Source organism: Panthera pardus, unplaced genomic scaffold (assembly GCF_024362965.1).
Source record: "Panthera pardus isolate Hobbes unplaced genomic scaffold, ASM2436296v1 HiC_scaffold_8, whole genome shotgun sequence".
Classification (NCBI taxonomy): Eukaryota; Metazoa; Chordata; class Mammalia; order Carnivora; family Felidae; genus Panthera; species Panthera pardus.
Genome location: NW_026527013.1, coordinates 155,328,611 through 155,356,227, shown reverse-complemented (window position 1 = coordinate 155,356,227; position 27,617 = coordinate 155,328,611). Strand labels below are relative to the sequence as shown.

General features: G+C 39.9%; 2 protein-coding genes across 17 annotated transcripts in view; both read right to left on the bottom strand.

The window, feature by feature from the left end:
• Positions 1–2,013: 2,013 nt before the first annotated feature.
• Positions 2,014–18,631, bottom strand: SSBP1 (single stranded DNA binding protein 1). Of its 15 annotated transcripts, none has more exons than XR_008420232.1 (9): positions 18,522–18,584; positions 17,798–17,864; positions 15,829–15,889; positions 15,105–15,245; positions 14,806–14,899; positions 13,026–13,114; positions 6,945–8,423; positions 5,087–5,169; positions 2,014–2,327 (listed from the first exon to the last, which is right to left on the bottom strand). XR_008420232.1 is itself a non-coding variant. In XM_019452984.2 (8 exons), the coding sequence occupies exons 2-7, from the start codon at positions 17,819–17,821 to the stop codon at positions 8,380–8,382; spliced, it is 453 nt and encodes a 150-aa protein (XP_019308529.1). In that variant the 5' UTR covers positions 17,822–17,864; positions 18,522–18,584; the 3' UTR covers positions 2,014–7,033; positions 8,350–8,379. The 15 variants fall into 15 exon arrangements, 10 of the variants coding, with proteins under 10 accessions (XP_019308529.1, XP_053753103.1, XP_019308528.1 ...); XR_008420231.1 differs by having other exon boundaries at positions 2,014–5,169; positions 6,945–7,033; positions 8,350–8,423; XR_008420233.1 differs by having other exon boundaries at positions 8,350–8,423.
• Positions 18,632–23,466: 4,835 nt separating this feature from the next.
• The window catches only part of WEE2 (WEE2 oocyte meiosis inhibiting kinase), a 29,439-nt gene continuing 25,288 nt past the window's right edge, over positions 23,467–27,617 (bottom strand). The window contains exon 11 of one of the 2 annotated variants that reach the window (XM_019452977.2): positions 23,467–24,794. In XM_019452977.2, the coding sequence (XP_019308522.2) occupies positions 24,638–24,794 (157 nt within the window). In that variant the 3' untranslated portion in view covers positions 23,467–24,637. The remainder of the gene's footprint in view (positions 24,795–27,617) is intronic. The other variant, XM_053897739.1, reaches the window with a different exon arrangement.

Sequence of the window (27,617 nt, the reverse complement as noted above, 5' to 3'; positions counted from 1 at the left end):
TTTGTGACTTGTCATTTTGCTTTCTTTCCAGTGACTTTCTATAAACAAGTTATTTTTAACAGTTAAATGTATCCCTCTTCTCTGTATTTACATTTTTGTTTAAAAGAGAAAATTTCTATGCCACCAGATCATAAAGACATTGTATTATAGTTTCTTCCAAAATTTTTAACATTTTGCCTTTCACATATGTCTTTAAATCACCAAGAATTGATCTTTGCATAAGGTGTACATATCTGATTTCATTTTCTTCTGCATGGATAACAAATCTCCCTGGCATAATTGAAACAATCTAGACCCACTGATCTATGCCACTTTTATCCTTTTCTACATGTGCATGGTCTGTTTCTGGGTTCTCTTTGCTACACCACTGCCCTGTTTATTCCTGTATCCATAGAACAGTTTTTTATCACTATAGCTTTCATTCTAAAAAGGCTTGCCAACTGGCAGAGCAAGTCCCCCATCTCACTCTTCTTCAGAAGTATGTTGTGTGATCTTGGACCTTTGCGTATCAACGCATCTTTAGAGTCAACTTGTCCAGTTGTCCCCAAGAAACTGGGAATTTTTGTTTTGATCTGTAACATCAATGTGGGGGAGGGTTGAGATCTTTACATGATTGATGCTTACAATAAACATGATTTACCAATGTGTTTAGTCTTCTTTTAATGTATTTCAATCAAGTTTCATAATGTGCTCCACAGAGACCACACTCTTGGAAGACTCATTTTCTGATGCTCTTGTACATGGCATCTTCACTGCTGTTTGCAGTTGACTTTTGTAAACTGATCTTATTTCCAGCAACTTTTAATTATTCATCTACAGATTCTTTTCTTTCATGGTTTCTGTGTAATCACGGCATTTGTAACTTTCTTCCTTTCCATCTTAATACGTTTTCTTTCCTTCCCAACTATGCTTGCTAAAGCCTCAGTACAAACAACCTGTCCAAGAGAAGTAGTGATAAGACATCCTTGCCTTTTTCATTTTACGAAAAATGCTCTTCTAATTTCAAGTCTGTTTGAGGCACACCTTTGACACATATCCTTTGTTTTTATCTCCAAACCACGATGTCAATATTAGCAGGTCATCAGGGAACTCCCTTTTTTCAGTGTGTTGTCTACTTATGCTCGTTTCCGTTTAGTTTAGAACCTGTCACTTGAAGAAGTCCCTTTCTTCCTGCAAGCCAATGCTACAGATTGAACTGTGTCCACTCAACATTCACATATAGAAGTCTAATCCCCAATGTGACTACATTTTGAGATAGGGCCAGTAAGAAGATAAAGTGAACCCAGGCCATAAGGGTGGGGCCCTGACACAACTGCATTAGTGTCCTTATAAGAGACACCAGAGAGTCCACGCTCTGCCAGCACAAATAGGAGGCCATGTGAGGACACGGTGAGGTGGTAGCCACTTGTAAGCCAGCAACACGGGCCTCCCAGGAAACCAACCATCCTGCACCCTGTTCTGAGACTTCTAGCCTCCAGAATCGCAAAACGTCTGTTGTTTAAATCACCCACTCTATGGTATTTTGTTATGGCAGCCCGAACTTAAGATTCCCTAGAATGCAATAAAAACTATGTCATACTTAGGATCTGGTTATTTTGCAGTGGGACACCTCCTCACTCCAGATTAGCTCGTCTGCTATACTGTCAGAAGCAGAAGGTCAGTACTTCTGTTCTTATTTACGTGCTACTTTAGTAAACAAGGGGCTGTTAACTAAGGGTCCTCATTTCAGGCTTCAGGCAAAATTAAACTATTTGATGAAAAAAAAGTTTGTATTTACCCTTTTTAAGGTATTTGCTAAGGATCCGCGTACATTTTATGTCCCAGTCCCTCCCCAAATTAAGAATGAGACCTAGGTTAAAAGTCTGAGAGACTGTGGCAGTAGACGTGATATTTTACTTCTACCAGTAGTGAACGGTCTTAGAAGAGAAAGAACTGAAGTAATGAATTGTGTATACGGAGATAAAGAATGTGTGAATTAGTAAGAATTAGGTTCAAATGCAAAGCACAAATAAGTGGCTTAAACAAGGTAGAGATTTATTTGTGTCTCCCAAAGAAGTCCAGAGGTAGACTGTCCAGGACCGCGATGGTGGCTCCATGGTCATCACGGACTCCAGCCTCTTCCATCTTCCATCCTGCAGATAGTCTTGTGGTCTAAAATGGCTACTGGAGATTCTCAGCCATCATGTCCACATTTCAGACCAGAAAAAGCCAGGTGAGGGTCTGGAGAAGCACAAAGGATGAGCCTCCCAACAGAGCTAATCATTTAAGGAGCTTTCCTGGAAGCACCACCAAATGGCGTCTGCTTCTACCCCCTTAGCAACAGTTAACTGCAAAGGAGAACAGGAATGCAGTATTTCAGCCGTGCACACTGTCACCCCCAATAAAACATGGGCTCTGTAAATTAATGGGTTCTGTAGAAAGGATAATAATGGATATTGGGCAGTGTATTCATCATGTTTCTTATTTTCTGTATTTTATTATCCTTTGACATCCTGGAGTCTGGCAGACCTTGGGAGGAACTAACTCCTTCCCAACATTAGCTAATTCCTGGAAATAGTAAACACTTGCCCAAGAGCATGTCTTTCATATGCAAACCAACCGATCCTGATTCCATACCTGCCATCAGCCTCCTTTTATCAGGCTCCTGCAGTCCAGAACACTGTTTCTCTGCTCAAAGGTACCAGACAACTAGAGACCCCCCCCTTCGGCCCGGAGCCTGGTGAAAATCATTCGTCCCACGAAAATCACAATAAAAGCTTTAGGCCTGCCCTGGGGCTCCCCCGGTGGCTCTAGTGGTGTGGCATGTGCCCTCCTCTTGGCAACTAGAATAAACTCCTCTTTCAAGACAGTTTCTTTATGTCTGTCATCTTACCACACCGGATTAACACAAATCCCACCTACATTGTAAAATGGGTAAGCCACTGGAAACCTCTCCCACGATACGGTTTTCCACAGCAGAAAGCTGGAATCCTGGCAACATTTGTTATCTCACAAAATATGCTTAAAATGTGTTTGGCAGAAGAAAAAGAGTCCCTCGTCTCAACTTCTCTTCTGAGCTCCACTCGTTAATCATCAAATAGAAGCCAGGAAGTCTACAACTCAACTATGTTCAGAACTACTCCTGATCTTCCCTCTTCTCACACCTGTTCCCACGTTCATGTTTCTCAGTCTCAGAAACAAAACGTCACTATCCACACAGCTGCCCGAGCAGCTTCAGAATGATCTCTTCGTGGCCCTTCTCTTCCCACCAGCACCTACTGTCCCCAGGGTATCCTGGACAGGAGTTCCATGCTCTCAGTATCCCTAACCTGGAGCGCAGCACGGGATCTGGCACATAACTGTTGCACAGTGAACGAACCAACGTGAACCCCAAACTCTCCACTGTCCCCTGTAATGCACACTCTGCTAACCTTTCGAGGCTCTTGCAGGAGCTTCCTAACGGCCTGCAAGCTTTCCCCACTTCTAACCCTTCACAGGCCTTCACTTCTTTCTCAAGCACAGTTCTGATACGTCCATTTCAAAACATGCAGCTCCCCATTGCCAAAAAGTCCTCTGTAAGCTTTCAAGGCTCTTTATGATCCAGCCCCAACCCCTTTTTCATGTTTTATCTTTCACGGATCCATATGCTTTTATGTTTCTGGACCTTTGTTCATGCTGTTTCCTCTGCTGAAAACTAATCTAATAACTATTCTCATCTGTGTCCACAGGACTTTATTTCTACCATCACTAGACTACTCCTACCACAGCACGCTTTGTACACAGGCTCCTGCCTCTGTCCTCCTCATCCAGCCCCCATCATCCTAGATTGTGAGCCCCTTCAATGCAGTAATCCTGTTATATTTATCCCTATATCCAGGCCTGTATGCTTGCAAGGTTTAAAGCAGGTGCCCAAGTGACTTTTAAGTTTAAAAAGATGCTCAGATTAACTGTAAATAGCCAAGGAAGATTAAAAGCAAACCAAAAAACACTACCAAAGTGGACTACGTTCTCAGTAATCCACAGACATTAACAACAAGAAAGGTCAAGTACAATAAACTAATCTAAAGTTTACAGGCTCCCAGAAGTGTCCCGTGAGACTGGGGAGATGGGCATGGTGACTGAAAGGGATATGCCTTGTTTAAAGTAACTACAAACAACAGTAATAATGGCCAGTAGGCACTGAGCACTGGGTTCAGTTAGCATGTGCCAAGTTATATGTATTATTCATTGTGTTCCTCCCAGCAGGCTTATGAAGTAAGACTACTATCATCCCTGTTTTATTCACAGGAAAACAAAACGACAAAAAATCTGAGGCAGGGAAAGTTAAGAAACTCAGCAGAGGTCACTCAAGTGGTAAGTGAAGCAAATCCAGGCTGTGCGACTAACATAACTATTAAGTTAAACCACCTTCTTTTCAAAGGACAGGTGCGGCAGGAAAACTGCAAAATGTTAAGGTGTAGACCTGTATGGACAAACACCACCCTGAGGTCCAAAGCAAACGGATGAAGAGTACAGACAAAAAAGAGAAATTTCATTATTGTGTCTGCATGACTTGGGACAACCTAAAAAGCTACACACCATCCTATCACAGACTGTGGGAACAGCACAAGGACATATACAGTAGTGGGGGGGGGGGGGGGGGATAACGCCGTTGACGCCTGCCAACAGTCTCATTCTCTAAAAAGTGAGCCTGTCAAATTCTTGCACAATCTTGCTGACAGTTTCAACTCTCAGTAGGAAGGAAACAATTAGAAGGAACAATGAAAGGAGGAGACGCCATAAACCTACTTTAACCAGTAAAGAAACATGGCTTGATAACAAGGGATCAAGAGGAATCAGTAAAGATAACCTAGCAGAAAAATTAACTGTGATCTATTTTCCTATAGGATCATCAGACTGAAAATGAGAAAGAATAAAGAGGTGGTGGTATTTCTCCCTAATTCTACCCCAGCCAAAACCTCTGATGTAGTGGGACTCCCAGGGTGACTTAGACACACCCTGCAGGGCTAAAAGTTAGCAGTGGGGGTTCTGGATAGTTGGGCCAGTGGAGGTGGGACGCAGTGGGAAGCAGACTGTAGGCAGAGAACAAAATGCAAACTTCACATACCTACACTCAAACTCCAGCTGTGCCTCTTATAAGCTGCATGACTTTGACATGTTACTTAACCACGCAGTTTCAGGTTTCCTCACCTGCAAAATCAGGATAATACCACCTCTTAGGGTAATAGTGAAATGAGACAATGATAAAAAGCACTGAGCTCAGGGCCTGGCACCTAGTACATACACAAAAAGGTCAGCCTTCAATATGGTCATCGTTTTCCCCAAGAGATTTCTCTGTAACTCACGAAGTTTTCTACAACAATTTGCTTGCTGTTACTCCCACCAAGCTTCACAGCACTTAATGCAAACCCTGACAGAAAAATAAGTAAAGTGAGCCTGCCTTCCTTTTCATGTCAATGTTTCAGTGCAATCCAACCAAACATTTTGAAAGCCCTATAATGTCACTTTGCTAGGCTAAGCTGGACAGGGACAAACGGGTAGTCTGAGTAAAAGATAAGCCCACCTTCAAGAACTGCACAATCTCTTTGGGGAACAAAGGGAAACCACCAATAATTCCTCCTGAGCTGCAAAGGTTAGGCTGCAACCCAGTTGGCAATGACAAGAAATCCCCAAAACAGCCACAAAAACATGTCTTTGGTATTTTTGGATGTCTCTGGATCAACTGCCCAGTCGTTTTTAAGAAATGAATGACTCTTTGAAAACTACTGACAGCAAACAGTGGATCTCATACGGGTTGGTCTTTAAAGTCAATTGTTGTAGGTTATATACACGTATTAAGAGAAAAAGAAAAGAAAAAGAAGAGAAAAAAAGGTAAGTGAAGTATCTGAGCATGCACTACAAAGATGCAGACAATGGAGAGAAATACATGAAAGATATCTTGTTCGCCTCTAGGACAGGAAGCAGTAAGTACTAAATGAAGGTCAATCAGCAGTGCCAGCCTGGCTTGGATATAACGGAAAGATTTTTGTTTTCCAAAAGTGAAAACAGTTTATTTGGTTTTTATTGTCAAAAGTAATATAAGCTCAAGGCTAAAAAACAGTAAGAATAATAAGGAAACTCACACATAATCCCCCCATCCAGAGATCATCACAACCTTTTGATGTTTCTCCTCCCAGACTTTTACTAAACATATATTCATATCTATTACTTCTTTTTCAAAAATGGGAGAGTACCACACATGCTGCTACCTTCTCTCCCACACCTCCGTGTATCCTACTCATCTTCCCACCCAACGTGGAATCCCAAAATCAAAGTCACACGGCAGTTTTCCACAGGAATATTCCCTGACACCGTGAAAAGATGACAAAGGGAATGCAAGACACAAAACGGGGGGCTACAAGACCCCTACCGACTGTTAAAGCTACCAGGTTTCCACACATCTACTCCGAGAGCAGCTTGGGAGAGGTACAGAGTTCTCAGCACCCAGGGCTGCCCGAGGAAGGGAAGGGCAGAGTCCATGCTCTGGGAGCTGCCCAGTTGCGGACCTCACATCCGCACCATCAGCCTCGTGCCGAGGCCTCTGCACCGAACGCCCGCCTCTGAAGGCCCTGCTGCCCAACCTCAGAGCCTTCCAGGCAACCTGCAGCGGGAGGGCGGCGACGCCTTCGGCTCACAGGGATCCGGCGGGGCGCACCTTTCTGCCCCTGCGCCCTGGACTCAGAGCTGCTCTGGGCTGGTCACTGAATTGGTCTGTTCACCTATTACCTTCCCAAAGCACAGATTCATCACACTATTTAAACAGGTATACTAATCTGCAGAACTTCTCACAACTTTTAAGGAGTGTAAAAGCAGCTTTTGCTAACGAAGAGTTGCCCAAAGATCAATTTTATCTACATTTTCCTTAAGGAATGTGGCATAAAGAAGTGAGGGCTACATCACCAGACAGTTTTAACGTATAAACTCACAAAGCAGAGTTCATGTACTGATTAATGGTCCCAGCTGCAGGAAAAAAGACGGCTGAGATGAGGAAACGGCAATTCTTTTTCTACTGTTCCTGGACAAGAAGAGAGAGAAGCTGAAGAATTCCATCTTTACCCTGACCCAACTGTACCATAAGTGCAAAAAGGGGCTCAGGTGTGGGTCCATCAGGCAGCATGTGAACCGGGAACCCGTGACAGTCTAGCATGACCTAAACCACAGTCAGCACCCTGCTCTCGGGCACAGGGGACAAGACATGCAGTCCAGGGCACCAAAAAACAGGCTGGGCTGGAGGCAAAGCTGGAGCCTGAGTGGCCGAGACAGAATGAGGGACTGCTACAACTTGAACTGGACAACCAGCTCGACAGTGGCCAATTCTAAACAGGCACAGCCAGCTAGCAGACCTGTGGAGGTCTGATGTAAACCTAAAAAGTACAAGAGGCACTGAAAAACAGACTTTACCTTATGTAATACTTATTAGGAAATTACTAGTACTCTGTAATTTCCAGAATCTCATAATGAAAGTAATCGTGTGTACACAGTGATCTTTGTATGTGCATCAAGAGACCAGGTGGAAAAATAAAAGGAAAATGCCACACCTCAGGCTCTAACCTACAGAGGCAATGTCAAAGGTTGTTTAGGGGACTCCCCCAAGTTCTGGGTGAGACTAAAAGGACAGAGAATGGGGCTTAGAAAGACAGAAACTAGTGGAACCAGAGCCCCTGTGGCATCACCTGGAAATGAACTAGTTCATCCCTACTTATATTTTGGGTCTCTACTATTGATAAACTCTATTTCATAAGTGCTACTAGTGAAATCTGTCCAAAAACAAAAGATGTGAAGAAAGTAGGTTAGTCTTAAAGCTAGGTTTAGGTTAGATACCAACCCCTGTTCAGCAACCCCCTTCAGTTTGGGCTGAAGCTTAATATCCCATTGGGATCATTCATCTGTCAACATTTATCGAGTACCTATTCTGTGCCAAGCACTGGTTAAGGTGCAGGAAACAAAAAACATACAGTCCTCGCCATTTAGTAAGAAACAATCCTCACCAAACAGTAAGAAAATCATTATTCACAACCGTGGGATAAAGGCCTGACATAGAATACTTAGTGGCTGGATCAGTACTATAATACAAGCGTGTATAAAAAGCAAGAGGCCATCCCAAAGGACACCTATCCTTTTGCCATAACATAGATGAACCCGAGTTCATCTGTTTTATACTCTTGTACACAGAAACCATCCCTAAGAGAATAAACAATTAGCTATCAAGGTTTATGAGACAAGGGGGAGTAACAGTCAAAAGTATTATTACTCATTTTATATAAAAGAATATTTTAATTCTTGTCCTTAGGAACTATAAAGACTATACGTGATTTGGAAATGAGACCGTACCAAACAATGGCCAAAGAAGAATCGTCCACTCTATGCCTTTTCTTTGGTCTGGTCACTCAGAAATATAATATTATCTGTAAAGAAGCCAAAACATAAGTATTATTTTCAGAACTCTTTCTCCATCTCAATTAATCACTCCTCTATAATACACACAAACTTAAATGCTGTTAACTAAAGGACTTGAGAAAAATTCCCAAAATGTGAAGTAACTCCTGCTGTGTTCATTAGTGGCATAAACAACAGGCAAAAATGGAGCTAAAAGCTGGGCTTCAGCTATTTTTCAATAACTCAGACCTTGTCGGAAGACGTGTAATAGTTCCTGTCGTCCCTGAACACAGTTATAACTGCCTGGCAGTAACTTGCTACAAAAGAACTAGTCACCGATTTCAAAGTTTGCAATGCTCTGATCGATGCCATACCAGGCAGCACATCCACACACACAAGAGGGCCAAGGCACAATGTTACACATGCTGGAGGTAGAGAGAGGACAAGGTCCAACATATGGCCTGTTAGCAAACACAGATTTATTGATTTTTTTAAGTAGGCTGCAACACTCACACAGAAGACATTCTAGTTTTAAATTTTAAAACACCCTGATTTTTATATACTCATTCTTGGGAAAACTTTTACTACTCCATATCACAGAGAGCGCATTCTCATACAAGAACATCAGACATTGCACTTAAAACGTTGTCCCAGACAGAGTTAGTTCAGGACAGGCAAAGGAAAAGTAGTAGTACTTCCTGTATAACTTGAAAAGATCTAGATACTCGTAACTTTAAAATTACTTAAAAAGTGGCTATTACATGACAGTATTTATGACTAGTCTTCTAAAAATAGAATATTTTGGTAAAGAACGGTTATTTCAGAAGAGATTAGAACAGACACCACAGCGTAAAATGGCAAGAGTGCCATCCACTGGTGATTAAGTTCTAGACATGGATCCCTAGGAGGAAAAAACATGAACCTACAAAACCAAGCAACCGAATTTAAACTCTATTTCTTTCAATTCAAATGTTACTAAACATCTATTCATTTTTACTACTAGCCATAAATTCACTTTAAAAGCTCAATCAACTCACCCATGCGGTGAATACTAGTTACAAGAAGAAAACAAAATGGCATGTAATCTGAACTGTTTCTACTGAGTAGCTGGTTTGGTTCAGAATAATTCACACAGTCCAAAGTTTACCCACACTTTTGGTTTACAACAGAGCATGAAAGTATTAAATAAACACATAATTGATAAAATAAACACAAAACTGATAAAGACTTAGAAATTCAATTATTTTACTAGAAAGTTTGGTTTGGGGGATCCTGGGTGGCTCAGCTGGTTAATTAAGCATCTGAGTCTTGATCCCATCTCAAGGTCTTGAACTCAGGATTGTGAGTTCAAACCTGTGAGTACAAGCCTCCATGCCCAGTGTGGAGAACGAAGGAAGAAAGGAAGGAAGGAAAGAAAAGAAAGAAAAAAAAAGAAAAGAAAAGAAAAGAAAAAGAATGAGAAAGAAAGAAAGAAAAAAGGAAGGAAGGAAGGAAACAAGGAAGGAAGGAAAGTTTGGTTTTCCCCGTTTCCACATAAAAGTCTATTATTTTATTGTTATTTTTTAGAGAGAGAGAGAGAATGCACATGCGTGTGCAAGCAGGGGAGGTGCAGAGGGAGAAGGGAGAGAATCTTAAGCAGACTCGAAGCTTAGCGGGAAGCCCAACACGGGTTTCAATCTCGCAACCCTAAGATCATGACCTGAGCCAAAATCAAGAGTCGGACACTTAACTAAGCCCCCCAGGCACCCCAGAAAAAAATTTTGAACAGGTAGGTATCTCTGGAGACATGGCTCAAGGAAGACTAGGGCATCCAGAAATGAAATACTGTCAAGACACTCAAGAAATTACGGAAGCAAAACGGTCACAAAGGACCTCATCTAAGGTCTGATGAGGTTACAAAGATAATTATATTGGTTTTCAAGGTCAATACACATTCAAAGAAACCAGTAAGAGAATATATTTTTTGACTATTATTTACAACAAATTAGAACTTATCAATATGGTTAAGACATGAACTCTGGAGCAAAGTAAAAGAGAACGATAAAAGGAAAATCTGTCAATTAAAAGAGACTTAAGTTCTCAAGAGTTCTCGCCTCCAGAATTATGAGAAAAGAAATTTGCTGCTTAAAAAAAATAAGAAAGAGACTCAAGATATAAGCCATGTAATATAGTGTATGGACTCGTATTTATTAAGCAATCAAAAAAATTTAAACATTGTGATGTCTGGTAAAAATATTTAAATAATTTCTTAATATTAGGTGTGATAACAGCATAGTAGTTATGCCTTAAATAGGAATCCATATCTTTCAGATATACCTATTGAAAACACTTAATGGATGAAATAATATAATGTCTGAGATTCACTTCAAAATAATCCAAGTGTAGGGGCGCCTGGGTGGCTCAGTCGGTTAAGCGTCTGACTTCGGCTCAGGTCATGATCTCGCGGTCCGTGGGTTCGAGCCCCGCATCAGGCTCTGTGCTGACAGCTCAGAGCCTGGAGCCTGTTTCAGATTCTGTGTCTCCCTCTTTCTCTGACCCTCCCCGGTTAATGCTCTCTGTCTCAAAAATAAATAAATGTTAAAAAAAAAAAAATTAATAAAAAAAAAAATAATAATAATCCAAGTGGAGGAAAAGTGGGTTGGGGCTATAGAAGAAATCACACTTGTCATCAGTTGGTAACTGTTGAAGCCAAATGATACATTTCCTTTTTTTTACTTTTCTATATTTGTGTATGTTTGACGTTTTCCATAATTTAAAAAAATCAATTTTTAAATGATGTCTAACATTGGCGTATCTCAAAAGTTCATAAACTGAGACATTACTTTCTTTCATTCCCATCTACTTATTAAAAAAAAAAAAAATTAGGTTTCTCAGTATTTATGTCCATAAAAACAAACAAAAGAACAAAATTAACGTTTAACAACTGTCTTATTAATTTTTCCAAGAGGTTAAAAAAAAAGGAACCATCTCCCTCATTAAAAAATGTATTTCTGGGGCGCCTGGGTGGCTCAGTCGGTTGAGCGCCGACTTCGGCTCAGGTCACTATCTCGCAGTCCGTGAGTTCAAGCCCCGCATCGGGCCCCTGTGCTGACAGCTCGGAGCCCAGAGCCTGTTTCAGATTCTGTGTCTCCCTCTCTGACCCTCCCCCATTCATGCTCTGTCTCTCTCTGTCTCAAAAATAAATAAACTAAAAAAAAAAATTTTTTTTTTTAAATGTATTTCTAATAAAATTTCAGTTTTCATATTTATATATTAAAATTGTTTCGGTCACATATGTTCTAAAAACAACTATAATGATAACCCAATCAAAAAATATATAACATTTAGAGCCTTAATATCACAAAATTTTTTAATATTTTAAAATTTCTATTTAGGTATGTATTTTTGTTACAAACATAATACAATGAATAATAAAAAGTTCTGAATTGTACAATATATGCTAAAATACCTTTCTTAGGAGAAAATGGAAAAACAAGTTCGGAGAACAAGAAATAACAAAATTTCCAAATGCTTAAGAGCTTGTTCAATTTTTTAAAAAAATGATGAGTATCAAACTGCTATGGTATTTAGAGCCACTGATACATTTCAGGGTAACAACTTCTTATTGAAAAAAAATTTTTACGTCAACTTACGTATGTCCAAAAGGACTATATCTTTTCAAACTTCTTGTAGAATTTTCAAAACAGTTTGAAAACTCTGCTCTAGGAGATATCTTCCTTTTTCTTTTCTTTTTAATGTTTTGATTTATTTTTGAGAGAGACAGAGCACAAGAGCATGAGCAGGGGACGGGCATGGAGAGATGAGGACAGAGGATCGGAAGTGGGTTCCGCTGACAGCAGAAGAGCCCAATGCAGGGCTAGAACTCATGAACCGTGAGATCACGACCCAAGCCAAAGTTGGACACCCAACCGACTGAGCCACTCAGGCGCCCCTAGGAGGTATCTTCTTAATCTTTAAGCTTTGTGTGTCCATGTTTCCTACATTGTTTGCATTTTCTTAGGAACTTAAAAATCATCATGTTCTGGGGTGCAGGGGTGGCTCAGTCAGTTAAGCATCCGACTTCAGCTCAGGTCATGATCTCACGGTTCATGAGTTCAAGCCCTGCATTGGGCTCTGTGCTGACAGCTCAGAGCCTAGAGCCTGCTTTGGATTCTGTGTCTCCCTTCCTCTCTCTGTCCCTCCGCCATTCACGTTCTGCCTCTCCATCTCTCTTTCAAAAATAAACATTAAAAAAAAAATTTTTTTTAAATCATCATGTTCAGCACCGAGCAGGTTCTCAATAAATCTGCACAAATGTCTAATGCCCCTCACGGAGGTGTAACTCTACCTTGGCACAGGCTACTGCCTGTTTAGGCCATGTCCTCAGACACTAAAGTTTTTTTTACTTCAAACAGTAAGGACCAACAGACACTCTACTCAAAAGTTACTTGTGAAATGAAAGTGAGCACAGAGAGAATTTTCTGAAGGAACTGTAGAAACCATAGCAAATCCCTGAGCCACACTAGCAATTCTCACGGTGAGTTGCCTGACCATCTCAGCATCTGTACCCAAAGTCCCTGTTACTTATAAGAAGCCAAGCGTTTTAAAAGGGAAGAGGGAGGAGGGAACAGCTGTTACCACAAGCTTCTTACCAGCTATGATTGTTGTTGCCTGTCGCCTCACATTGTTTTTATCTGTGTATTCACCATAGTCGACTTTCCCTTCCACATAGATACGGGACCTGATAAAAATAAAATTCACTTTTCAGTCCGGAGATTCTAATCTGTTTGAAAAGAGAGTCAGGTGAGAGCAGGAACAAGTACACATTGAGGATGAATACAGAACCAAGTATAACCTCATTTTTGCCACCGCATCTCAACATTCAAAATTAGGAATATTAAGAGTACTAAAACAAAGTCCACACAGACCTGACACATTTAGGTAAGAAGGACAACGTTCTCAGCCTTGAGCTGACTGTGGTTCTTCAAGTTGTAAAAACTAAAGTGACTTTAAGACCATGAAATGGGGGAGTGGGGGGCGCACCAAATGGCTCAGTTGGTTGAGCATCTTGACTCTTGATTTTGGCTCAGGTCATGATCCCAGGATTGTGGGATCAAGCCCCACGTTGGGCTCCTCGTTGAGCATGCAGCCTACTTGAGATTCTCTCTCCCTCTGCCCCTCCCCTGCTTGAGCGTGCATGTGCACACATGCTCTCTCTCTCCCCCTCTTAAAAAAAATTTTTTTTAAAAGACCATGAAATGGAAGAGCAACATAGTGGCATCCTTTAAATCTCTGGGACTGACTTCCAATCTGCCATTTTTCTTCACCTTTTATTTTTGACCCCCTAACAGATTTGTTGATTTTCATTTATTTTTCAATTCCTTTCCATAGTCATGTTCATGAATTTATTTTCCAGGGACTCAGATCATTAAAATTCAAAACAGAGGTTCTGGCGTAGTATTTTACTTAGACTTAATCACTAAGACCATTTCTGCATTGTTTAGAAGGCTGAACTAGAAGACAACTATAACTCTGATTTTAAAGGATAGAAAATGCATGCTAGCATTTATTTTCAGTCTACCCTTACCAAAAAAGCATAATATAGGAGACAAAACTGGTAAAATGATCGGGTGTCGAATATACACATAAACCGCAAACAGATATTTTCCTTGAAATTTCCTGTATTTATACGTATGCGTAGATGCACAAATTTATTCGTACATATATAAAGGACTACGAAAGTAAATAGGAAAAAAGGAACACAGTTTATTGAAAAGAAACAGAAACTTTAGTTATTCCTGAAATTGTTTTCCATGAAATCTATTTGACTTCTATAGAACTAGCACATTTCTAAATATATTAACTATGAATACAACTGCTGTTCAACATACGCTTTTGTCTTTCCACGGGTTTGGAGATGACACTTTTTATCTATACACTAAGCATTCCAAAAGGGAGCCGAACTAAAATTACCAAATATAAAACAACAGCTGTGAACACTGCCATAATACCTCACCTGTGCCAGGCTACACACATTCCAGATCCTGTACTAAGGACTCCATGCAGATGCCAAGAGGCAAGACACCCGCCGTGGGGATCCCTGGCTGCGGCGGCATCGGAACTCCTAACAGCATGGGTTGCACCTGCTCATACGGTGCTCAGTACACTTTGCCTTCTCTCTTGCCTCATTTGCTTCTGTTTATGTATACCTGTTATTTGGCCTAAATTATAAATTCTTAGCAAGCGAAACCATGTTCTATGTATCTGTGAATTAGACACACAGCAACACACCGTGCATATAACACTAAGCTCTGAGTAAGTATCAAGTTAACACAGAGTTATTAGAATAAAGGAGGTAGGCATTCCCTGAGAACACCGGTTACCAGTTTTTTTAAACCATTCAATCTGTAAGATCCTTCTTTCTCAACTTACCCCTTTTTCACATACTGATACGCCACATCTCTGAGGCCTGGTCGGAATACTGATATTCTGTGCCATGTCGTCTTTTGACTGACATCACCTAAATCTCAAGAATAGAAAATGTGGTTATAAACGCCAGCAGACCAAACCAATGCCAAAAGACAACATGCCCAGCAAAACCAACGTCACAATTTCGAACAGAAAAGCACAGAATCAGAGAAGATTCTTTCTAAAAGCACCTCATATCTAATTAGCTGAGAATAATGTCTATTTATTGCTGATACAATTAAAACCCCAGTCTGTATACTCACCCATTTGGTATACTTCACTCTCCCCTGACCGCCACATCTCATTCGTTGCTAGAGAAAATATTGTGACCGGGTTCTTCCCTTCCACCTGTCTCATGACGGGGTCCTGACCCACTCGCCCAAGGAGCTGCACACGGTTCAGAGCTGAAACAACGTGCAAATAAAAGGAGCTTGAGAGAAAGTACAGAAGAGGAACAGCTACAAATATTACTTCAATTTCAATCTCAGCATTGAGCAAAACCCAAGTTCTACACGTTCAGAAGGTAAGTTGAAGGGACAAGTAAAGGCCATATCGGAGAGAAAAGAGGATTGGCAAGAAAGGAGAAAATATTTTTTGAGAAAGTAGCCCACAAACACTAAGTTCTTTACTTTACCTTAAATTCTTTGAAATACCTTTTTAAAAAAAAACCGTATGGTTAAAAAAACAAATCTGAGATCTGAAAATCTTTATAAATACACAGGACTACTCCATGAAAGAACAGCTTTCACAAAGCTTCACTCTCTCAGCCAAACAGCACATGACCTTGGAAGAATTAGATAACCAGATAGGACTCAAGGAGATTCTAGAAGGCCCCTGCAGCCTGATGGGGCAAGGCCAAGAGTGGAGAGCCCAAAAGGAGCCAAAGGCATGACGATTACCTGCGTGTAACGCAACCAGTGCACCTCTTCTACCACACATTTAAGAACAAACAACATACTTTAAACTTGGAAATTAGCCACTACTTACATCTTTCAAGAACCAAGCTGCTGGCTATTTCAGACTCATGTCTTACGAACTGATGAAACACCTAAAGGGGAATAAAACAGTGAAATGGTTTTAATTTGGGGGGAAAGGTACAACCAAACAGAAGACCTGCTCACACTCAGTCACCATTTGGTTGACAGGTCCTACAGCATTCACGCCCAGAACACAAGCAGTGCCCTTCACGTGTCCCCCCACCACAGTGCCAGGAGGACCACGCAAATGCTTGAGGGCCAATCTACTACAGAAGCGCAAAGGTACACAGAGCCAGACGGCATGCCCAGGAAAGCTAATTTAGAATCCTCTCCTGGTTCTTTCGTGGTAACCCTCCTGATTATGGTGCTTCCATAGTTGTGCAAAAAAAGGTCAAATCATATATATGCTGGAAAAATTCATGCTTTTGATAGACCAAAGAGAAAAGTCTAAGACAAATCTGATTCTCTGATAAGGTACAAAAATAGGACTATTCAAGTCAGTCTGTCAGAGGAAGGCAGTAACTGACACAAACTGGTGGCGGCATTCAATGATCTTGCAGCTATCACTACTGAAGACCAGCTAAGTGCTTTACCTCTTACAAATTAATCCTCAGGATAAATGTACACACTGTGTAAAATTATCCCTACTTTGGAGATGAAAAAAATGAAACTTAGGGAGATTAAGTAACGTGCCCAAAATCCTACAGGAAGTAACTGGCAAGTCATGCCTGGAACCCAGGGCCATCCAACACCAAGGCTGCCACTGTTCCCGCCGCCCTCTGCTGCCTCCTTAAGGACATTCTGTTCAAGGGCTACTGCCATGGTAGGAGCACAGGTCACCAGGCACATTGCTGATTTCAACGTTCAGAGAGCTAACCATTACATCAGAGAAACAGGTATCATATGGTAGCACTGTTAATATAACAAGCAAACATCCACCAACCAAATGGACAGCCATTCCTGGAATACTGTTGACTATGGAATCCTACCACTGTGTTTTGGGGCGGCAGGTGGTTAAGAAATAAAGATGGAGTTATAACACAGCAAAGACTCAAGCAAACTAGAACTTGTGTCATACTTCCAGAAATGTACCAATTTAAGTACTGAGGTGAGCCAGAACTCCTCAGTCTTATAGGATAATATGTCTCATTGTGGGCATACAAAAATTAAGACCTACTAGAAAAACAGAAATAGGTAAAGAATTAACTGGGATAATTTTTAAAATTAAATTCTTAACTTTTACATCTAGCTTTAAAGATTTCTTAAAGCATTAAGACAGTTGTTAACTTTTCTGTTTCACATTTACACACACACACACACACACACACACACACGCAAAACGTTAAAAGTCTGTATAGGTTAAAGTGAGGATCCAAGAATACAGAGTTAATTCTATAGTAGAGGGAGGGAGATGAGAACAGGTTTCACAGAGCAACAGCTTCTTCATTAGTCTTAACAGGATGGGGAGTAAGAGGTGTTATAAAGGATCTACAGGGGCGCCTGGGTGGCTCATTTGGTTAAGTGGCCGACTTCGGCTCAGGTCATGATCTCGCGGTCGGTGAGTTCAAGCCCCGAGTTGGGCTCTGTGCTGACAGCTCGGAGCCTGGAGCCCGTTTTGGATTCTGTGTCTCCCTCTCTCTGACCCTCCCCTGTTCATGCTCTGTCTCTCCCTGTCTCAAAAATAAATAAAACGTTAAAAAATTTTTAAATAAAATAAAATAAAATAAAATAAAATAAAATAAAATAAAATAAAATAAAATAAAATGTCATGACTCCCATTATATACTGGTGGGAAATTTTTGTTTTGTTTTAGTAAACATTATTGACACAAGTAAAATCTACCCCCAATCCTATCAAAGGAGTACACATAAAGTAGGTGGGCTCAAAGGTCTTTTGCCTCTGCAGTCAAAAGCCTGTAGAAATCTGATCACTATGGTTGATAATAAGGCATCTCAACACTAAGGAGGAAAAGTGATTACCTGTAATACAGGTCTCCGAAACATGGCTTCTATTTGCTTTTCCTACAACCTAGTCTTTGGTCTTCCTCTGAAAAAGAGAGAGAGAGAGAGAAAAAAATAAACGCATCTTATAGCAAGAGCACAAATTCACTAATCCTAAATGCCTAACTGCGTTCGTAATTTTCATGCGGTGGGTCTTGCGACCATAAACATCAACATCCCTACACATTTTAGGACTCCCCCAACCCCCCAAAACGCTTTACCGTCTTTTTTTTTTTTTATTCCCCTTGGCATCCTCTTCCTCCAAACCATACAGAAAATACTTTCTGATTTATTCCCATTTGCATTCCACCGACTTTTCAAATTTCTTTAAATTGCAAGCCCCTTAGGGCAGGGATTTTTGTCTGACTTATTCACTGCCACAACCAACATTCCTAAGTTAGTTCCTAACACATGGTAAGGGCTCAGTATTAGAATGTCACCAAGGGACTTAATTCCGAAACTTGTTGCTCCAAAAATTACTGCCTCCAAACCCATTAGCAAAGACCAAGGAGAGCCCTGGACTCCCCGGCCTCACCGCCAGGGATGGGAGGGCGCCCTTTCTCAATGGTGACGCTCCCAACCAACAACGTAAAGGGACAGGGAGGTGACAGAAAACCCTGAGGTCCTCCGCATGGGTGCGAAGAGAAAAGCCAAGACACCGACACAGCACCACCACCCGAACCACAAAGAGCTGCACGCACACCTAGCAAAGAACTCGTGGCTCCCTCCACCCTCACCGGACGCTCTAGCCCGAACTAACCTCGAGCTAGGTGACCACTTCCGGATACAGAGGAGACGCAAGCAACGCGATAGGGTTAAGAAAACGGAAAGTCTGTGGTGTGCGTCTGTAGAAATGCTCCGGCTAGCGCCGCGGAAAGCAAGCCTCCTTAATGCGGTAGTTCCGGGAGCTTTTTTTTCCGGAGGGAGCAGAGAAGCAACGCCGCCGGGTGGTGAGTGGAGCTGATTTGAAGTTTCTAATGAAATGAAATTATTTGACAAGCTTCCCAGCTTGGACCAGGAGGGGGCGAGTTAGACGAAACAAAGGATGGCTGGTTCCTGGGAAAAACTGTAAAGGTCCAGGCCTGCTAAAGCAGTAAGGAAACCAGAAAAGTAGAGCAGGAGCTGAGAGCGAAAAATTAAGGGGGTGACAGAAAATTGGCAATCAAAATAATATTTCAAGAAGACAAAATTAATGAAGAAAATCAGTGGTGAACAAAAAAGCTAAAATTTTAATTAAGCACAAGATCTGAGCCACGTTGGATCTGAGGCGCGAGAAAAAATGCGTGCACCGATACACGTTTTTACATATTAAAAAAAAAAAAAAATCCCAGAGCATTAAAGTACTTGAAGAAATATGAAAAATTTGAAGAGTAGATATATTAAAACTCACAACACTATTTTAACTTTAAATATTTTATTTATACCAAAAACAGAAGTTACAGTAGCTTTACTGACCTTAATAGAAGCAAATTGATCAATAGTATTTACAAAATCTACTTCTTTGCTTATCTGACTTCCAATTGCAGGAATTGCCATGTCTGATGATTTTTCTTGACCAAGTTGCAAACTTAGTTTTAGTTAACTTCAGCTTACTGATCTTGTGGGTTTTTTTTTTTTTAATTCTGATATTTTGTTCATTGTGGATTTTTTTCAGTAATTTTAATATTTTTTAAATATTGCATTAAAGTGTCCTTGATCTTGATTGCTGTGTTTCTTAGCACCCTTAAATTTTGCCTCCTTCACTCTAATCTTGGCCCTGCTTAGGAAGAAGTTATGGGGGCCCCACAGATTGCAGGATACAGGCCTCTCCTCTGCTGGTCCTGGTACTGTCCAACTTCTAGAAAATGAAGGTACCCTCCAGATCATTCTTTTTTTTTTTTTTTAATGTTTATTTATTTTTGATAGAGACAGAGACAGAATGCGACTGGGTTAGGGACAGAGAGAGAGGGAGACACAGAAGCAGAAGCAGGCTCCAGGCTCTGAGCTGTCAGCACAGAGCCCGATGCGGGGCTCCAACTCACAAACCGTGAGACCATGACCTGAGCCGAAGTCGGACGCTCAACTGACTGAGCCACCCAGGCGCCCCCCTCCAGATCATTCTAACAAGCAAATCGCTTTCTTGGGATCCTACTTGAATCCTCCATTGGCCCATTTTTGGCCGTAAAGGAGAAAATATGCCCTTAAAGGAGAAAATAATAGTTGGCATATTCTAGATGTTTATCTCCCATGTTACCTTTTTTACCATTTTATTTCAATGTTTAGCTCCTGAAACAGCATGTTATACTGCCTTCAGACCTTGCACAGACAGTGATCATCCTACACCCCACCAGCTATGTTACTACTGCCAGTGCCTTCCAATGATTTCCTATTTAAAAGTCTCAACTTCTACTTGAATGGTTGAGTCAAATGAGAAACTAAATTCATCCTTTCCTCCAAAGCCAATTTTTCGCTTCTAAGCTATTTGTTTATTTTAATGGTACCAACATTCTCCCAGACTTGAACTTTGGAATCATCTTTAAAAAACGTCTCCCTGATCACCTACATGCATTTGTCTATATCCACTCACTTGGCCCTATAAGTTATTTCATTATTCCACTGACATCTCCCTCTTTCTATTTGCACATACTTTTGAGTGAGGAGTATGAAAAAGGTTGTTTCAAATTAAAAAGCAGAAAGGGTGCCTGGGTGGCTCAGTCAGTTAAGCATCCAATTCTTGATTTGGGCTCCCGTCATGGTCTCCTATTTCATGAGTTCGAGCCCTACATTGAGCTCTGTGCTGGCAGTGTGGAGCCTGCTTGGGATTCTCTCTCCCTTTCTCTCTCTGCCCCTCCCCTGTGGGCACTCGCATGTTCTCTTTCTCTCAAAATAAATAATTTTAAGAAAGGGTCACACCAATTGAAAACAGACAGCCTTGGGCAAACTCGTAACTTTATAAATAACATCTTAATCTACATAAATAGCATGTTAAGCTAATCTCAGTTCTCACACAGGATTTACCAATACACATGCTCCTTAGACTGTTGGAACAGTTGCAAGTGCTGCTGCTTTCCTTTTTCTTGATAAGCAAAAACATTAAAATGTATAAAATATACAATTTCATGGACGAATGGAGATAAAGCTTTTTCCTGTTTTCTACTCGATCTTCCTTCCCCACAACAAATCCTCCAGCATTGCTTTGCTCTCACTGTCCTCGGGGTCTGAAATGCCCTTCTCCATACTTTCAAAATTTTCTACTCAAATAAAGTCCTTACTTTGTTCTCGCATTTCACTTTCTTTACACCCAGCTTATCTTGTGTTATAATTTAGATGACCATGAAGGTGCCTCCTCTTCCCCAGTGACTGTGAGTTATTAGAGGACAGGGACCTTGTGAATATCTTGTCAAAAATCATGCTTTAAATCAAGGAGAGGCTTTAAAAGGGTTCTGGTCACAGGCCAGAACAAAGAAATAGGAAGAAAAAATAGAAAGAATGCAGAAGGATGTTCAAATAAGCCTGAAATTAGAAAACTAAAAACAAACAACAAAAAAATCAGGGACCTGGAAGAATGGCTGAATGCATTTTCATAATAGAGATACCCCTTCAAGAATCTCCAGTTTGCATAATTGGAGACTTTGTCGTTCATCCATGGACCCAGAAAGGGCCTTCTCAGTGCTGAAAAGTATTGACAGATAACATTGCAGCTTTAATCAGCTCCCATTACCCCCGGCAGTAGTGGAATAATCAAGGGCTCTCATCCTTTGCAGAGCTAGCTGAGAAAGAGAAGTATCTCATAGATGCCCACGGCCACAAAGTTATCTTTGGCCATGCCTTTTTTTCCCCTCTAAATTAGAAAAAGTCTCAGCTATGAGCAGCTATGAGTAGTAGAGATTAAGGCTGGTAATGCTTTATCACAGATAGGAAGCTTTGGACAATATTATTGCTGTAGAAAAACATTTTTTGGAATTTTTAATCAGGTTTTCACTTTGCTTCTAAATCAGTTTTTCTCTAGCCTCATGATAATGGTTGGAAAATTACAGCACTTCCTATCTAAATGGATTACTAGCATCTATTTTAAAGTGGCTCAAAAGCAATTTTAGCAATACTTCAGTTATTAGTTATTATGGCTATGTTTTGTTGTTAAATCATTTTTAAAAAATCAACCTGACAATTTTTATGTAAATCAGGATCGAAATTATGGTTCATATAGAGATAAAAAAGTTAACCATTCAGGCTGAAATGCTGACCTTTATCTTCCAATGTTCATCTTTGTAGAGCTTTAGATGAATGGCTTCTATAAACTGATACGTATGTTAGAGCTTAGTGAAGTATAATAGTATTCCTTTAACTATAAGTCTCAAGATTATCTGTTGGCAGCTTAATGTCAGTGTGTGTTTAAGAATATCTATAGTTCTCAACAATAGCCAAATTATGGAAAGAGCCTAAATGTCCATCAACTGATGAATGGATAAAGAAATTGTGGTTTATGTGCACAATTGAGTACTACGTGACAATGAGAAAGAATGAAATATGGCCCTTTGTAGCAACATGGATGGAACTGGAGAGTGTGATGCTAAGTGAAATAAGCCATACAGAGAAAGACAGATACATATGGTTTCACTCTTATGTGGATCCTGAGAAACTTAACAGAAACCCATGGGGGAAGGGAAAAAAAAAGGGGGGGGGGGTTAGAGTGGGAGAGAGCCAAAGCATAAGAGACTCTTAAAAACTGAGAATAAATTGAGGGTTGATTGGGGGGTGGGAGGGAGGGGAGGATGGGTGATGGGTATTGAGGAGGGCACCTTTTGGGATGAGCACTGGGTGTTGTATGGAAACCAATTTGACAATAAACTTCATATATTGAAAATAAATAAATAAATAAATAAATAAATAAATAAATAAATAAAATAAAAATAAAAAATAAAATAAAAGAATATCTATTGTAAAGCACCATATTTATATCCTAAAATATTTAACTTTAATATTGGCAGTGCAATGATGTTAATACTTGATCATTAGTTCCCCAGGTTATCTTGTGATCTCTGTGCGGAAACAGAACTTCAGGACTGAGAATGCAGCTTCTTACTGAGGCAAGGGGTAAACTTAAACCTCCAACTGAGCTGGAAGGGATTAAATCGCTAGCCCAGTGATGACCCAGTCCCACTCACACTCAGCAGTGTCTATGCAGCTACCTGCTTATTTAGTAGCTTTGTGGTGCTGTGGAAACCACCCCCCCTCGTCCTCCTCCCCCCAACCAGGCCATTCAGGTGCTAACAGGGGCTCTGAGGAACAGGGTAGAGGAGAGGTTATAGACCTTGATAGTACTACTTATCAGTGCTGAGAAGAACTCTGGTCTATGCATTGCATATTCATAATAATATACCTTTTTCTAAATCACAAATTGTAGTTGACCCCACACTATACTGCAAGGGATATGGCCAGGGTCAGAGAAGCAAGAGATACATTAACTCCATTTTAAAACCTTGAATAAAGATTAGATTTCTTTAAATGGCAATGGGCAATACACAGCAATTTACCCCACTTAACTGCATGGAAATAATTGCAACTCCAAGACAGAAGAAATAATGGTATGATGGTTTATTCAGTTTTTAAAAATTTCTTAATTTGCTTTTTAAAATGCAAGGGAAAGAAGGATGTAAGGCAGCAAAGAAAAAAAAAAGCCTACAAACCATTAACAAGCTACCTTTATTAGTAGGACACACTAGAAGTTATCAGTGCCTTTATGACCAACATTATTTTATATATCAGAGCTTGACCATTATTAGCTTTGGGGTCCACAAATCTGGGCCTTGCAGCCAAGACCTGTTACTACCAACCTACTGATTCTCTCACCTATCTACTCATGAAATGATTTCCAACAGAAATTTCACTCTTTGTTAATTACATGTCACAAAGAAGAGTGCTTCACCCATATTTGGCTTTGGACAAGATAAAAACCTTTATTTACAAATGTTCCATTCCTTTAAAAATATATACAGAGAAAAGAATTTCGATTAAAATATGATAAAATCATAGGAAACAAAGCCAAATTCTGATAAAAACCAAGAAGAAATTGGTGACCCCCAGAAAATCAAAACCAGTCATAACTGTATCAGGGCAAACAGTTTGAAGGAGAACAGCCACACTACATTTTCCTCAAACCCTTTACCCAGCGGTTTGTATCATAAGTTAATAGCCAGTTCAGAAATTACAAGTTCTCTAATCTTATTTCTACCCACCTCACAGAATGGTGAAGTCACTTTTTTAATAAATATAATATCAGAATAAGGGACGGTCTTCACTAAAAGAATAGAGCAGGAAAATCACTTGCTCAAAGTGGCTGAGAATTCTTTTAGGAATGCCATAATTTACCCTGAGAAGCGTTGTTGAAACACATGCACATTTTATTATAAGCTGTTACCTCAACTCAAGACAAAATTATACCCCTTTCTACATGCAGGGAATGTCCTGTTCCTTGGGAGGCAGTCAGCTACCACAGCCCTGCAGTCCACAGGCTGTGCCGAGGGCCTTGCTCCCTCTTGTTTAGTTCAGAGACACATGCTTTCCCATTAGGCATGAATGTGAAACGTGACCGTGGTGACGTGGCCTTGGGAATATAACCGAGAAGAGAAATGGCTGCCCATGATTGTACGTGGCACCACCACTAATACGAGGCTTACTAGCTTTAGGATCTTGGCAGTGAATGCTAAATTATGAGTAGCTTTTGAAATCTTTGGGCATTCAAGTTGGTTAATCTCCCCATTTGTAAGAGGAAGGTGGACACAGTCAATATCTATTTCTGGAAGCTATAAGTCAGAAGGAGGGTTGGTGTGAAGGGAGTTCTTAGGGGGAAGACTTCCCACAGGTGAAGCTGGAAGACTTTGCACTTTTTCCTCCCACCAGGCGTTTGGTGCTTCTTGGTCCTGTGGGGGTCCCAGAGACCCCAGGGTCACCATGTTCTTCCTGGGGGGAACAGGCCTGCTGAGCTTCTCTCAGTTCCCTGGCAATTAAAAGGGGAAAAAACATATTACTTGATCCTAAATTAAAGAGAATATTTATGACCAAAACCAACATATAGATTTTTCTTTTTATTTCAGTATTTATAGAAGCAAGCCTGAGCTATACACGGAAGAGAAACTTAGCTCCTGTGATTATCTTTAAAAATAGCTGGTACACACATGCCACGACACGTGGCAGATTAGGTTTCTTAAATCTTACTGATTGGGGTATAAAGGATGTTTAAAATTTTTAAAAATAAAAACCAGATAAAGACACCACTAAAAAGGACTATAAGCCGGTATCTCTAACATAGAGGCAAAAATTCCCAGTTAAATACTAGCAAAACAAATTCAACAATACATTAAAAAAAATCATTCACCACAATCAAGTGAGATTTATTCCTGGGTTGTGAGGGTGGTTCAGTATTTGCAAATCAATCAATGAGATATATCACATCAGTAAAAGAAAGGATAAGTACCATATGATCCTTTCAGTAAAGGCAGGAAAAGCACTTGACAAAGTACAACATCGATTCATGATAAAAACCCTCAACAAAGTTTAAAGGCAACATATCTCAACATAATAAAGGCCATCAGTGAAAAACCACCGTTAACATCATCTTTAAGGGGAAAAAACTGAGAGCGCTCCCCCTAAGATCAGGAACAAAACAAGGATGTCCACTCTCACCATTTTTATTTAACATAGTACAAGAAGTCCTAGCCACAGCAATCAGACAACAAAACGAAATAAAAGGAATCCAAATCAGTAAGGAAGAAGTAAAACTTGTACTATTTGCATATGACATGATACCATGATACTCTATATAGAAAACCTGAAGGATGCCACCAAAAAATACAAAAACAAAAACAAAAACAAAAAACAAGCCAGAACTGATAAACAAAGTCAGTAAAGTCACAGGATACAAAATCAATATGCAGAAATTTGTTGCATCTCTATACACCAACAATGAAGCAACAGAAAGAGAAATCAAGGAATTGATCCCATTTAAATTGCATCAAAAACCATAAGATACCTAGGAATAAACCTAACCAAAGAGGTGAAAGATCTTTACTCTGAAAACTATAAAACACTGATGAAAGAAATTGAAGACAACACAAAGAAATGGAAACACATTCCATGCCCATGGATTGGAAGAACAAATACTGTTAAATATTTCACATTTTTCACATTTTTTCATTTTTCACAGAACTATAACAGAGAATCCTAAGATTTGTATGGAACCACAGAAGACCCCAAATAGCCAAAGCAACTCTGAAAAAGAAAAGAAAATCTGGAGGCATCACAATTCCAGATTTCAAGTTATATCACAAAACTATAGTAATTAAAACAGTATGATACCTGCATAAAAATAGACACACAAGTCAATGGAACAGAATGGAAAATCCAGAAATAAGCCCAAAATTATATGGTCAGTTAATCTTCAACAAAGCAGGAGAGAATATCCAATGGGAAAAAGTCTCTTCAACAAATGGTAATGGGAAAACTGGACAGAACATTCAAAAGAATGAAACTGGACCACCTATTACACCATACACAAAAATAAATTTGAAATGGATTAAGGACCTAAATTTGAGACCTGAAACCATAACAATCCTAGAAGAGAACACAGGCAGTAACTTGACATCAACCATAGCAACTTCTTACTAGATAGGTCTCCTGGGGCAATGGAAACAAAAGCAAAAATAAACTATTGGGACTTCATCAAAATAAAAAGCATCTGCACAATGAAGGAAACGATCAACAAAACTGAAAGGCAGCCTACTGAATAGGAGAAGGTTTGCAAATTACATATCTGATAAAGGATTTATATATTTCAAAAATATATAAAGAATAGGAGTCAACACCCCAAAAACAAATATTCCATTTAAAAATGGGCAGAAGATGTGAACAGACATTTCTCCAAAGAAGACATCCAGATGGCCAACAGACTAATGAAAACATGCTCATCATCACTTATCAGGGAAATGCAAATCAAACCTACAATGAGACATCACCTCACACCAGTCAGAATGGCTAAAATCAAAAATACAGGAAATAAATGTTGGTGTAGAGAAAAAGGAACTTTCTTGCATTGTTGGTGGGAATGCAAATTGGTGCAGCCACTCTAGAATACAGTATGGAGGTTCCTCAAAAAGTTAAAAATAGAACTACCTTATGACTCAGCAATTGCATTTCTAGGTATTTACTCAAAGAATACAAGAACACCAATTGAAAGGGGTACATGCCCCCTATATTTATAGCAGCACTATCTACAATAGCCAAATTATGGGAGCAGTCCAAGTATCCATTGATAAATGAATGAATAAAGAAGATGTGGTATATATATATTGGAATATTATTCAACCATAAAAAGGAATAAAATCTTGCCATTTGCGACAATATGGATGGAGCTAGATGGTATAATGCTAAGTGAAACAAGTCAGAGAAAGATAAATACCATATGATTTCACTCATGTAAAATTTAAGAAACATAACAAAGCAGCAAAAGGAAAAAATAAGAGAAACAAACCGAGAAACAGACTCTTTAATTATAGAGAACTGATGGTTATCAGGTGGTAGGGGAACGGGTCAAAAAGATGATGGGGGTTAAATAGTACACCTGTCTCAATGAGCACAGGGTGATGTATGGAAGTGTTAAATTACTTATATTGTGCACCTGAAACTAATATCTGACACTGTTAACTAACTGGAATTAAAACAAAACATTTTAAAAGGAAAGAAAGAAAGAAAACATGAAAAAAAATTTAAATAAGGAAACAACCCTACTGGCTATATATGAAAACTGCAGGGGTCTGTGAAGCAC

Coding starts and splice junctions, on each gene's coding strand:
- SSBP1 (XM_019452979.2), bottom strand. CDS start 17,821: ATGTTTCGGAGACCTGTATTACAG. Junction 15,246..15,828: donor CAGCTTGGTTCTTGAAAGAT/GTAAGTAGTGGC, acceptor ACGTTGTTTCAG/CTCTGAACCGTGTGCAGCTC. Junction 14,900..15,104: donor GAGTGAAGTATACCAAATGG/GTGAGTATACAG, acceptor TCTATTCTTGAG/ATTTAGGTGATGTCAGTCAA.